This window comes from Drosophila sechellia, chromosome 3R (genome assembly GCF_004382195.2).
Source record: "Drosophila sechellia strain sech25 chromosome 3R, ASM438219v1, whole genome shotgun sequence".
NCBI classification, from domain to species: Eukaryota; Metazoa; Arthropoda; class Insecta; order Diptera; family Drosophilidae; genus Drosophila; species Drosophila sechellia.
Window position 1 is genome coordinate 527,899 of NC_045952.1, and position 13,415 is coordinate 541,313.

The 13,415-nt window shown below is 42.4% G+C and overlaps 2 protein-coding genes across 4 annotated transcripts; one reads left to right on the forward strand and one right to left on the reverse strand.

Annotated features, from left to right (window-relative positions):
• Positions 1-5,110: 5,110 nt before the first annotated feature.
• Positions 5,111-7,997, reverse strand: LOC116801453 (zinc finger BED domain-containing protein 4-like). 3 transcript variants are annotated; one of them, XR_004362027.1, is made up of 6 exons: positions 7,892-7,997; positions 7,348-7,523; positions 7,222-7,296; positions 6,956-7,069; positions 5,463-5,569; positions 5,111-5,405 (listed from the first exon to the last, which is right to left on the reverse strand). XR_004362027.1 is itself a non-coding variant. In XM_032721139.1 (5 exons), exons 4-5 carry the CDS (start codon positions 6,519-6,521, stop codon positions 5,364-5,366), a joined length of 1,101 nt encoding a protein of 366 aa, XP_032577030.1. In that variant the 5' UTR covers positions 6,522-7,069; positions 7,222-7,296; positions 7,348-7,523; positions 7,892-7,989; the 3' UTR covers positions 5,111-5,363. The 3 variants fall into 3 exon arrangements, 2 of the variants coding, with proteins under 2 accessions (XP_032577030.1, XP_032577031.1); XM_032721139.1 differs by having other exon boundaries at positions 5,463-7,069; positions 7,892-7,989; XM_032721140.1 differs by having other exon boundaries at positions 5,463-7,069; positions 7,348-7,492; positions 7,892-7,983.
• A 107-nt stretch (positions 7,998-8,104) lies between these two features.
• On the forward strand, positions 8,105-10,054 carry LOC6620730 (probable cytosolic Fe-S cluster assembly factor GM20417). Its single transcript, XM_032721138.1, has 4 exons — positions 8,105-8,238; positions 8,292-8,384; positions 8,438-9,095; positions 9,154-10,054. Exons 1-4 carry the CDS (start codon positions 8,176-8,178, stop codon positions 9,771-9,773), a joined length of 1,434 nt encoding a protein of 477 aa, XP_032577029.1. The 5' UTR covers positions 8,105-8,175; the 3' UTR covers positions 9,774-10,054.
• Positions 10,055-13,415: the final 3,361 nt, after the last annotated feature.

Consider the following 13,415-nt stretch of genomic DNA (forward strand, 5'->3'; position numbering starts at 1 on the left):
TTGTATTCGTATTTTTTCTTTGTATTGTATTACGGTAGTGACGGACGAGTGAAGCCTAGCACTGGGCACGGTGGTCCGTATTTTCCCTTTTTGGCCTTGGCCTACTAAGGTACGGCTGCCACACAATCTACTGGGCAGCTTTTTCGGGTGCCTCCACACCGGTCAGCCTATCCAGCAGATTACCACACGCTTTAATCACAATTCACAGGTTATTTTATTATTGACGAAGTTATTCTTCTTGTTTCATTTAGGTATCAGTTTGACGCTATGAACTTTTGGACTCGCGAATGGGCTACAGGGGCTGTAGACAGATCGCCGCAGTGGGTTGTTACATAGGTCATTTTTTAATATTTTAGGTAGACACTTTGCGCCCGCGTTAAATATGCCCCGCTCCTGGACGGAGACGGCGTTAACGCTGCGGCGGGTGGTCTTTTGTTTTGTTACATACGACTTTTTGCGCCCGTGCAGAATGTTTCTCCCGTTACAGGTTGTAGCGGCATTCTCACCGCGGCGGGTGGTCGTTTTTTTACTTTCATAGTTCCACTATCACATCACTGCCATTCGTCACTTGTCGTTATCTTGTTTTACCACATTTCGTGGTTCATTTTTTCCTTTTTTTTTCATTTTAATAATTTTTGGTTCAGAGTTCAGAAAGGTCAGAGTTCTGACTGCTCGGGCGCCAGTTAAGCGAGACTACTGCTCGCTCTACTACTCCGGCTCTCGTAGCCGCACAGCTCACCTAATCAATTTCCTAAGCATTCCTGGGATTCTCGGGAATGAATGAAGGAAACAGCCAGCAGCTTCGTTTCACTTTATAATTTTATTCAATTCAGCTTAAGTTGAGGTTTTACAAAATAGTTCGCGGCAGCTCGCCTGGTTGAGGTTTCGGGTGTTAGTCCAAGACTGACTTCTACCGTCTTCGCCAGGTCTCACCAGCGCTCGGCTCTCGTGTTTTCGCGCCTCGTCAGCAGGCGACTCGGGGCGAGGGGCCACCCCGCATAGCTGCTGGGCAAGGCGGGGGACGAAGTCAGCGTTTCTTGAGGTATGTGAGAGACCACAGTGTGGTGGAAAGTGGTCTAACGGGGGAAGCGTATATAAAAGCAGCGGGGCGGGAGAAGAGGGAAGATATTCAGAGAGGGTTCATAACTTGGATGTTTAGTAACATGTTTGTGTATGTGTGCATTCGCAACAAGTGCCGTTAGTCGCACTCAGTGTGGTGTAGAGTGGTCTAACGGGGGAAGCGTATATAAAAGCAGCGGGGCGGGAGAAGAGGAAAGATATTCAGAGAGGGTTCATAACTTAAATGCGCGCGAGAGCAGCGATTTGCACTATGGGCATGCGACTGCTAATTTGGCTTAAATATTAACAAGTATGAAATTAGTCTACTGCACAGTTTTGGCGGCTGCATGACCCAACATCCTCCCCCCGTTGGAAGCTTGTGTTCCAACAGAGTCCTCAAAGGGGAGCAGACACAGCTTGTTCACTGCCCGTCTTATTACTCCAGACGCGGTCCTCAATTCTGCAACTCGAGCGACGCCGTCTCTGCCAGGAATCAACTGCATGACTCTCGCCAAAGGCCATCTCATTGGGGGTAGATTCTCGTCCTTAACAAGAACGACGTTGTCCACGGCGATATTTTGCGAATTGTTTAAGGCAGCTAAGGCCTAAGCTAAGTCTTTTCCGAAACACGACGAATTGGCAATTGGCGGGGCAGACAGCCGAAATGCAGCGCCCAAGCTTAACGTAGGTAGCTAACAACAACAAACAAGGAATGAGCGCCGTACAGATAAATGCGCGCGAGAGCAGCGGTTTGCACTATGGGCATCGCAACTGCTACCACTGACTAATATTAACAAGTATGAGATTAGTCTACTGCACAGTTTTTGCGGCTGCATGACCCAACATCCTCCCCCCGTTGGAAGCTTGGCTTCCAACAGAGTCATCAAGGCGAAGCAGACACAGCTTGTTCACTGCCCGCCTTATTACTCCAGACGCGGTCCTCAATTCTGCAACTCGAGCGACGCCGTCTCTGCCAGGAATCAACTGCATGACTCTCGCCAAAGGCCACCTCATTGGGGGTAGATTCTCGTCCTTAACAAGAACAACGTTGCCCACGGCTACGCCAGGGTTTGGGGTGCGCAACTTGGAGCGCTGCAGAAGTGAATCAAGATCAACATCAATGCTGTTTCCCTTGCTGGCTGAAGAAGGAACGCGTGAAGCTATTAAGGCGCTACCGCAAGGGCGCGCGCAGCCTCCAGACACGACCCAGCCCAGACGATTTTTTTGAAGCAGGGGCAGTCCTGGCAACAACTTTATCTGACCTACGCACAGCAGCTCATAAAACAGGCTAGCTCCTATTAACAGGTCAACACGCTGAGCTTTATGAAATTCCGGGTCGGCGAGCTGCAGGTTTTCTGGAATCTTCCAGTCCCCAATGTCCACATTAATCCTTGGCTGGCGATCCGTGATATTGGGAGCGATAACTGATATTATGCTCGTTGAGAAATCAGAAGTGACAGACCGAATCGAAATTCCTACCGAGAATACATCAGTCGCGAAATTGGAATCCCCGATTCCAGTGACGGAGCCGGACGACCTCGACCTCTTAAGTTGCAGTTGATTTGCAAACCGAGAGGTGATCAAGTGCCGTTGAGAGCCAGAATCTAACAAGGCTCTGCAGGGAACGAACAGTCCCGACCGATTCTGCACTAGAACGGTTGCAGTGGCTAGTAGCACAGGGTCACTACCGAGATCCTGGGCAATTAGAACAGAAGAAGTCGAAAGCGGGGCAGAAGGCTCAGTGTGGGAGCTTGAAGACACCGGAATATGTGGCTGCGAGGAAGGCGGATCATCTAGATGGAGCAGCGTATGATGCCTGATTCCACAGGTGCGGCAGCGGCTCGAGCTGCATTGCCGTAGCTGATGACCTGTCTTTAGGCAATTTAGGCAGAGTGCTAGTCTCTTTGCCTCGCTCAGCCGATCTACTGGCGCTAAGTCTCTGAATTGCGGGCAATAATATATGGCATGCTCTGCACTATGGCAAAGCATGCAACCAAGAGAAATTTGGGTGGTAGCAACTAGTGTCGAACGATCTCTGCCCACCTGAACGCCTGGCGCATAGGTTGCCATGGCGCAATCCACGGCCTCCAAAGTCCTACATCGCTGCTCCAGGAATGCAGCCATCGATTCCCACGACGGAATAAGGTTGGCAAAGACCGGATCCTCCAGGCGCTCCTCCCACTTAGCTTGGCTCGCCGCATCCAGCTTTTGCAGCAGCACTTGCACTATGATGCAGCCAGCGATTTGCTCAGTGGTGCCCAAACCCTTCAACGCACGAATGTGAGCGTTAAATTTGTCCGACAATTCCCGAAGCGATGCCACTGAACCATTCCGTACTACCCTTAAACCCAGAATCTCGGTGATGTGCGCCTGAAAAACGAGACGCCGATTATCAAACCTTTTTTGAAGCAACTCTAAAGCCGCTTCGTAATTGCTGTTTGAAATCTCCAATGATCGGATAGTTTCCAGCGCTGAATCCCTCAAACATGACCGCAGATGTTGAAATTTCTCAATGTTGGAGAGGTCCGGATGGCTGTCGATTATGCTCGTGAACACGGAGTAAAAATCCGCCCAGTTTGCGTAGCCTCCGCCAAACGTCGGCAGCTGGACAGGCGGCAACGGCATCGGCCTCGGCCGCGGCTGCGTTTGAGGACCACTACACTGGTGGGGCACAATACCTTCCGCAAGCGTTGAGTGCGGCGCGAAATACACATTGCGTTTGGCTATTTCCGCGCGCACACTAGCCTTGAATTCAACGATGAATTCATCGAAAGACTCGCTCATTTCACTGCCAATTTCGTCGAAGTCCAATTCCTCCAGTTCTGTATGCAGCACATTGAAGGCACTTTGCAGCTCATCGTATCCGCTTAGCGTCTCATTAGACAGCGACGTTTGTAGCCTCTGCAACCTGCTGAAAAGCGCATTGGCTTTGCGCTTTAAAAAGGTCACCCTGTTTTTTTCACCTTCAGCGGGCATAGCAACAAATCGCCTTTGATTCGGTTCAGCGGGAAGATGAGCACAAAATAGATGCCGAAAATGCAAGCGGGGTCAATGCACGCAACGATATATGTAGCAATGTATGTATATATGCAATGCTAGCTCGCTTAAACACAGCCACTATCACCGAAATCTCCACTCACTTGTCCAACCGATTGCGATTTAATGTATTTATATTTATTTATAACCGGGATAAGTGCATTAATTACTGCATGCAAATTAACACAATCACGTCGGGGTCACCAAATGTTTAGCTATTGAGCTTTTTCAATAGCTGTTGAGAATAATAAAAAACCGAAGAAAGTTTGATTTATTACGACAGTTTTATTTTGCGAAATAGCGATTATTTACGATAGCGACAATAAGTAAGTAAGTTTGGTCTTTTCCGAAGCGCGACGAAAAGGCAATTGGCGGGCAGGCAGCCGAAATGCAGCGCCCAAGCTTAACATAGGTAGCTAACAACAACAAAGGAATGAGCGCCGTACAGATAAATGCGCGCGAGAGCAGCGGATTGCACTATGGGCATGCTACTGCTAATTTGGCTTAAATATTAACAAGTATGAAATTAGTCTACTGCACAGTTTTGGCGGCTGCATGACCCAACAATGCATATACAGGACTTCTCTCGTCACTTGGAGCCCTGGTGGATAAGGTGATATACGTATGGATGTAGTTCCATACCATACCATTAACCATTCCAACCCCTCCCTGGTAAGAACCGAGTTCGCGGCACTGACAAAAGATAACAATCAGTTCATAAAACAATTGTGAAACATAAGTATCAATGTTTTGGAAAAACATTGTTTGATTAATAATTCCCCACATCTAAAATAGAGCTGGAAAACCATCGATGGTTGGCACTATCGATGGTGTCGATGGTTTTCTAAAAACATCGATATTAACGATAGTTAAAAAAAAAAATGGAACTATAATATAACGTGAACCGAAGTTTATATACCCTTGCAGAATAAAAATAATATATTACAGTAGCCCTTTAGAAATATGCATAAGGGCCTGCAAAGGATTTAAAATGCATTTTTTAAACAAAAACTAAAACGTTTTATTTGCTTCAATGCAAACTTTATTTAAATTAACACAGTATTCAAAATATTTAGTAATAACAAAATATTTTTTTTTTATATTCATATTAAGACAACAAGAGATCATTGTTTCTGGTTTTTGTTCACAAAAAGTAGCACATCTACTACTTTTGGTTTAAGCGAAGCTCAGCGGTCAGATACAATCCGACCAGGTTTACTGAAAGTTCTTTCAGATTCTGTTGAACTGGCCGGAATGCACAGGTACTTTTAAAAAAGTTTGGTTATTGGCTTCAGACTCTCACTGTTTGCCTGAAAAGGGATAAAGTCATGAATATTTAATTTAAAAAGTAAAAATGATATTCTTACCATCCAATAAGCAAGGGGATCCTTATCCTCTGGCTCATTAGGTCCCTCAAAATATGTCCTCAAGAGCATTCTGATGTTTGAGTGAACTTTATTTGAAATTTTAGTTTCTAAAAAAGTAAAGAAACTGTTTCTTTTTTCTTGTGGAGTGTTTGGTGGTGTTGAAATATCAGGTGTGGAAAGAACTCGGGACAAACTTGAAAATAACTCCAACTGCAAAGCTTTCGCGGCTTTCTCTGAGTTCGATGTAAACAAAAAACCGTCCTTTTTAAATCTGGGATCCAGTAATGTAGCAATTCTAGTAACAGTCCGAGTTTCGTAATGCGAGAAACGCTCTGGCAATCGTTTTTTTACTGCCTCGCAAATATCAAGCGCAGGGTGTGAAATTACTTGGCTGTATACTTTGCATGATTTTTGGTGCAACTCATAAATAAGAGGTATTATTACGGAAATCGAAAGAGTTTTGTTTGTCGATATCTGCACTGTGGCTTCGTGAAACTGAGCTAGAACTTGACATATCTCAACCAGAACGAACATTTCGTCCGCTGATAATGGTCTTGGATCTTTGGTTGAGTTTAGAAGCAATGCAGAAAGCGAGTCATTTACTAAAATAATCCGTTGAATCATATAGTACGCGCTATTCCAACGCGTTGGAACTTCTTGTATAAGTCCATAGCGTGATTTAGAAGTTTGTGCATTTTTAAGTTTCTTTGTTGCGATTGAACTCGATTTGAAAAGCGATACGATTCTCTTACACTTTGCTAGTAAGGGCACTATAGAATCTATTTTTAGAAGATCTTGCACTAATAGATTAAAAGTATGTGAGACACAAGGTAAATGTTTCATTTTCATTAATTCGCACTTTTCTTTCATAGACGCGTCGTTGTCTGTTACAATCGTTACTACCTTATTAAAAAGGTTACACTCATTCAAAACGGCGCTGAGTGAGTTCGCAATATTACTAGCGCAGTGGTTAGTTGCATCTACAAGTTTATGCGTCGACAAAACTGCTGATTTAAGTCCATAGCATTCGTTAATGAAGTGAAGTGAGATACGTCTCATTAGCACGCGAGGTCCAACAATAGTAATTATAGTTAAAGTAATAGTAATAGTAGTAATGGATACATTGTCAACGTAACTTAAATCCTCCTCCAACTTCAATTTTAAGCCTACATATTCACGTGGAAGATCAACATTTCTGAGATGGCTTTAACTGGGTACCTTGTACCTCGGGTATAGCTTTCGAATCAAATCGCAGAATCCCCTATCTTCAACAAAAAAAAAAGGGTTGGACATCCAGCGCGATCATACGCATTACTGCCTTGTCCAGATCCGTTTTTTTTTTGCTGACCCATTTTTATAAGTGAGGTCAGTTTTTAGGAACCGTTCCAAACTAGTGGAAGGAGCAACCTTTTCAGCTTCCAGATATTCGGGATGTGCATGTTTTAAGTGATCCAATAAATTGGATGCGATCCCAGAAGTTTTATAGAGCTTACCACATCTGTTGAAAACCGCTCCCTGAGCATCCTTAGTTTTCTTAAAATGGTCCCATACCAGTTAAATCTCCTTTTGAAGGTTTGGAATCGTGTTATCCACAGTTGTTAAAGGGTCTGAAATCAAGAATACAGGGGTTACTTAATATAAATTTAAAAAACACGTGCAAATGCATATTTTGTGGCTACATGCACATATATATATACATACACATGTGCACATTGTACGCGAACGAGTCTGATTGAGTGTTTGCATTAAAAGTACTTACTTTTCAAGTATTTATCCATCTCCAACCTCTTCCAACCCCACCAATCTTCTCAAACAGTTATTTCCTTTCTATAATCTGAAAAAGAAAACTATAATTTCCATTCCGTATAAAATTTACCAAACTTACATGTCTCTCTCGCTGTATCAAAGTGGTAGTGACGCCAGTGCGGATTGTTCGATTGTTTTCGAAAAGCATCGATGGTTTGAAAAAACTTAAAAATATCGATAGTATCGATAGTGCCATCGATGGTTTTCCGGCTTTACATCTAATGCTGAAGTTTTGGATAAGTTGAAGCCATGTTTCTAGAAGGTTTTATACGTTTGCGTGTGCTAAAGTTGTCGTTAAATTTTTTCTGAATCAAGCTTTCCCGTTTCTGATATACCAGTTACTTAACTAGTGGAAATGCGAACGCGAAATTCATAATTTTTCTGGGATATCGATAGATATTTGGGAATAAAATAAGAAAACAAAAAATATTGTTCCGATCTGAGGGCGTGGGAGTTTTGGGCGGTTTGTGAGCGTTAGAGTGGGCGTACTAACATGAATCAGAAAACATGATTTTAGCGTTCATACGGACGGACGGAAGGACAGACGGACATGGCCAGGTGGACTCGGCTATTGATCCTATACTTTATATAGTCGAAAACGCTTCCTCCTGCCTGTTACATACCTTTCAGCTCTAAAAAGTTAGATGTTATTCATCTGTGCGAAACAAAGCACTAACACCCATACTTTTGGCATACAATTGACATGATAAATATATGTAGGTTTCAGTAGTAACATAGCAAATAAAAAAAAATTTGTATATAATTTAATGTTCCTTACCGCCCGTTTCACAATTACCGCTATGTGTCGACGCTAGCTTGGCTACTGCACTAAATATTTGTATAATTTCAGAAGGCGGTTTGGTTAATATATAATATAAAAAGTTAAATATTATTTATTACGAATACCATGTCCAGGTGGAGTACAGCCCTGCAGCTTACAGATATAGATGATTTTATTACGCCCTCACAGGTTTGAAACAATAATATACCAAAAAAGCTTAATTTCAATTTAATTGTACTCAGATATGTATTAAGCCCGTGCAAATAGATAAGGCACGGTCAAAAACTGGGGCAAAGATCAAGATAAAAGGTGACAGCTGCTTTGAGGAATCAGAGGTAAGCTTCTCGAGGGCGTCCATTTTTAATTGATTGAAATGGTTTCGTTACAGAGTGGAAATCTAAAACTTAATAAAGTTGATATTTCCCTCCAAGACTGTCTTGCGTGCTCCGGTTGCATCACTTCAGCTGAAGAAGTTCTGATCACGCAGCAGAGCCAAGAAGAGTTGCTTAAGATCCTTCAAGAGAATTCAAAGAATAAGGCCTCTGAGGACTGGGATAATGTGCGTACGATCGTAATCACCCTTGCCACCCAGCCTCTACTAAGCTTGGCCCATCGCTATCAAATAGGTGTGGAGGATGCTGCCCGTCATCTTAATGGGTATTTTCGCAGTTTGGGTGCGGACTATGTTTTGTCCACTAAGGTGGCGGACGATATCGCGCTCCTCGAATGCCGTCAAGAATTTGTAGATAGGTACCGCGAAAATGAGAACTTGACCATGCTTAGCTCCTCTTGTCCGGGCTGGGTTTGTTACGCGGAGAAAACACACGGAAACTTCATATTGCCTTACGTTTCCACTACGCGATCTCCTCAGCAAATAATGGGAGTGCTTGTGAAGCAAATCCTTGCCGATAAGATAAATGTTCCTGCGTCACGAATATACCATGTGACCGTGATGCCTTGCTACGACAAGAAGCTTGAGGCCTCTCGAGAGGACTTTTTCAGCAAGGCAAATAACTCACGCGACGTAGACTGTGTAATCACTTCAGGTTGTTTGAGAGCCAAACGTACAATTTGACCTAATATTAATATAATATATCTTTGCAGTTGAGGTGGAACAGTTGCTCAGTGAGGCTCAGCGACCGCTATCGCAGTACGATCTCTTTGATTTAGACTGGCCATGGTCTAATGTACGCCCAGAATTCATGGTATGGGCTCACGAGAAGACGCAATCTGGCGGTTACGCAGAACACATATTTAAGTTCGCCGCAAAACATATTTTTAACGAAGATTTAACAACAGAGTTGGAATTCAAACAGCTCAAAAACCGCGACTTTAGAGAAATTATACTTAAACAGAATGGCAAAACTGTGCTGAAATTTGCTATTGCTAACGGTTTCCGGAACATACAAAACTTGGTACAAAAACTGAAGCGTGAAAAGCTATCAAACTACCACTTTGTTGAGGTAATGGCATGTCCCTCAGGCTGCATAAACGGAGGAGCACAAATACGCCCCACTACCGGACAACACGTTCGCGAGCTTACTCGGAAACTGGAGGAATTATACCACAACCTTCCACGGTCCGAACCCGAAAACTCATTAACAAAACATATTTACAATGACTTTTTAGACGGCTTTCAAACTGATAAATCGTATGAGATGCTGCACACCCGTTATCATGATGTAGTATCTGACCTCAGTATATCGCTTAATATAAATTGGTGAACGTATTGTGCTTGATTATCTCTTTCAGTATATCGACAGTTTCGGTAAAGGAATAAGGCACGCAAACAAATATTTAAAATTAAAAAAAACTCATTTAAACGGCGTCAGATAGTGACAATGCCCTCTTAAACTCAAAAACTGTAAGATATCGAATAATATGATAAAATAGATTTCTTATTTATTTAAGAAACTATTTTCGGGAAATCAAAAATTAAAAAAAAAAAAAATTGTTAAGTATGGACTGTTTAATAAAAACTGGAGGTGCCAGGACTGAAGAAGAATTCTTTTGCAATCATTCTTCTAACGCATCAGTGACATTTCGTGAAAGGCTTTTGTAAGGTTATTGGGAACATAGCGGGAAATCAACGGAAACAAAATAGAAGGCAATATTCCTTCTCTTCCCAGTCGGAAGATCGGAACGTGTCCAGGAAAATAAGTATTAGAGAATGCTTTTGTTTCCACAGGACAACGAAACAATTTATTTTTTCCGCAATAAAGAAGCTTTGTAGAAGCATTCATAATGCAGTTATATGTACTTTTTTGTTAAGGAAAATAAAAGCTCGTAGTTTGCCGATTTCATATATTTTTACAATCATGCACATTCGGGTACACGCCTAACCACGTTTAGTCTACACAAACTGTTTGCATAATTATTAGAATATTTTTTTCATTTATATTTTTTATACAATGTCCTCATTTTAAAATTGTGAATATAAACATACCTATTTTTTTGAAATGCATTCTCTGGTCTCGCAGCCGCCTAAATTTTGTTATTTGTAAACATGCTAATTTTTCAGACACGTTGCTATTGCTCAAAAATATCGGACAAAAAGGCTTATTAGTTCATTATGCAAACATACATATTTTTTACAATAAATGTGTACGCCAATACATCATCATCATATGTTAAACAAAATCAAAAGTGTGGGCATGGCAGTTTTGTCCGGTTTGGGGGCGTGGTAACATGGGTTAACAAACTGCCGCTGAGTCTTTGCCTCAAGAATCTGTATGCTGAATCTTAACCTTCTAGCTTTTATAGTTCCTGAGTTCTTGACGTTCATACGGTCAAGGCTAGATCGACTCGGCTTTTGATCCTGATCAAGAATATATACACTTTATACAGTCGGAAACGCTTCCTTCTGCCTTTTACATACTTTTCAACGAATAAAGTATACTCTTTTACTATACGAGTAACGGGTATAAAAAGAAGAGTGAAAACCAAGCTTCAAATGTTTGTCAAAGGCTTTAGCGAAATCTATGTACACTGAATAACCCTGGGAATGGGCTTCAAGGGTATTCATGCAGTGCTTAGAGATTGTGGCTAGGTTAATAGTAGTTGAGCGCACAGGCATACGCCCTTGCTAATTTGGATCGATATAAACATCTTACTAACATAAATGAGGAAGCATATATGTACATATATATCCTTTCAAGAAGTGGAAGAGATCATTTTTATGAATCGGCATGATCTTGGAATTTTTCATCTCGAAATAAAGATAACCATAAATAATTATGACGAAAAAAGCATCCTAAGAGGCAGAAAAAACTTGAAGTACAGCTTTTAAGAAAGAAGGTGAACACTCAATCAATGTCGGGTTTAGGGGAATCATTAAAGTGCAATATCGCATCAGCAATGCCGTCAATGCCGTAGTAATATCTAACGACACAATATTGAAAGTTTCAGGTATCTTTCATAAAATATCTTTATCATTCTAGGCAACTGCCGACTCAAAGTTAGTAACAAAATAGGGAGCAAATAGGTTACAGATGCCAGCACCAGAGTTAGCTGATATGTCACATGTCATCACAGAAGGTAAAGACGAAGATTTTGTTTTGGAATTAATAATGCGCCAGAATGTGTAGGGGTACGTCTTGAGGCTATTTTCAATTTCAACTGATTGTATAAGAACTTATTTAGGAGCTCAAATTCCCTTTTGTTTTCTGTACCTTTCCCCATCAACTGGATTGCCCATTCGTCATGCAGAGTGTGATTCATCAGCGGGGCTTCTGCAAAATCCAAATAACTCGCGCGCATTATAAGATTTTTTTGTGGCTCACGAAAAAGCTGTGTGCTCTTTCAAGAGAAACAAGATTAGGATAATCTGACGACGACTTTGATGCTTATGATGACAATAATTACTTTACATACGCCATTCTTAGCAATACCCTTGAAGAACCACGGGCTGAGGGTACGGCCAATAGTACTCCGACCGTTGTTCAAACTCCAAATACCACGCATAGAAGTCAGGTGGACTTTCAGTTTGAGCGAATTAACCTGCCTACCTTTTCCGGGAATTATGAGGATTGGAAACATGTCTCGGAACTGTGTATGGCATAGATTGCTACCAGTGCAAACAACGATTTCATTACCTAAAATCATATTTGTCCGGCGAAGTGAAAAATCTGACTTCAGGAGTTGGATCTTCAAATACACACATCTCGTCTCGACAACAAAATCACCATATGGGAAACGTTTCGGCTACTGGCAATAATTATACTCATCACACCATGGAAACTCGAACGTCCGCAGAGTCTCAGGTACTTTTTTCAACCATTCTTGCCGCGACGCCTTTGGAAATATTACAACGTGTAGGCTGCTACGGGACACAGGATCTACAATAGCACTGGCATCAGATTCAATTGTTCAGAGGATAAGCGTGCGATGAGTGCGCGCACGGTATCCGTTCTTGGTCTCGCATCCAACAGCGCTGCCGTTACCCGAGGACTCGCAAACTTGAAGCTGAATTTTTGCAATTCGGATCAATCTCCCGAATTGGCCTCTTTAATTTTGACAATGCTAACGTCATCACTTCCAGGCCAATTGAATGATATATCTCCTTCTAGGTGGAGGCAGATCTGCGAGCTTCCCATAGCAGATTCTTCACGCCGGGATTAATATATGGCATCGTTGGATCGGATCAACTCTGATCTGTTTACACTGGAGAATGCAAACGGTTTTCCTATTGCTCTCAAGATAATCTTCGCTTGGGTTATTGCAGGTTCGTACCCTGCTTGTGATGCTCACCCAGCTTCTGCTGCTACTCATCTCGCGGATCTTGACACTATGGTGCACGAATTCATGGAGATGGACAGTATTCAGCTTAGCCAATCTCTTTTAGACGCCAGTGTTCCCACGGAGCGACATTTTGCGGACACATACACGAGCTCATTGGACGGTGTCTACGTTGTCGATTACCCCTTTCAGATTAAGCCCACACCAACTTTCAACGATTGAGACCATCCGATTGCTTGACTTTCTCCTTTGACGGTTACCTACGGTTTGGCGCCACCCCCCTTTCTGGTGGTTAGAGTTTTAAAAACAACTGGCGGACGACCACCTCCAGGAGTATCTTGGAGCAGCCAGCGCATTCGCGTACGATGCCTATGTCGAAGATATCCCAACAGGATGCGCCTGAAGAACTTTTGGTATTAAAGGAAAAGATGATTGGACTGCTAGAAAGGGTGAAATTTAAATTACGAAAATGGACTTCAAACTGTTCTCGCCTTTTAGAATCCTTGCCAGAAAAAGATCGGTGCACGAATCTGTACAGCCCCTCAGCAGCTCAAAATCTTAGTCAAAATCCTTCAAATTCAATGGAACCCAGGTAAATATATTCTGTGTCTGAACATAAAGAAATTCAG

Coding starts and splice junctions, on each gene's coding strand:
- LOC116801453 (XM_032721139.1), bottom strand. CDS start 6,521: ATGAGACGTATCTCACTTCACTTCATTAACGAATGCTATGGACTTAAA. Junction 5,406..5,462: donor ATCCCCTTGCTTATTGGATG/GTAAGAATATCA, acceptor ATCCCTTTTCAG/GCAAACAGTGAGAGTCTGAA.
- LOC6620730 (XM_032721138.1), top strand. CDS start 8,176: ATGTCCAGGTGGAGTACAGCCCTGCAGCTTACAGATATAGATGATTTT. Junction 8,385..8,437: donor GCTGCTTTGAGGAATCAGAG/GTAAGCTTCTCG, acceptor GTTTCGTTACAG/AGTGGAAATCTAAAACTTAA. Junction 9,096..9,153: donor AGACTGTGTAATCACTTCAG/GTTGTTTGAGAG, acceptor ATATCTTTGCAG/TTGAGGTGGAACAGTTGCTC.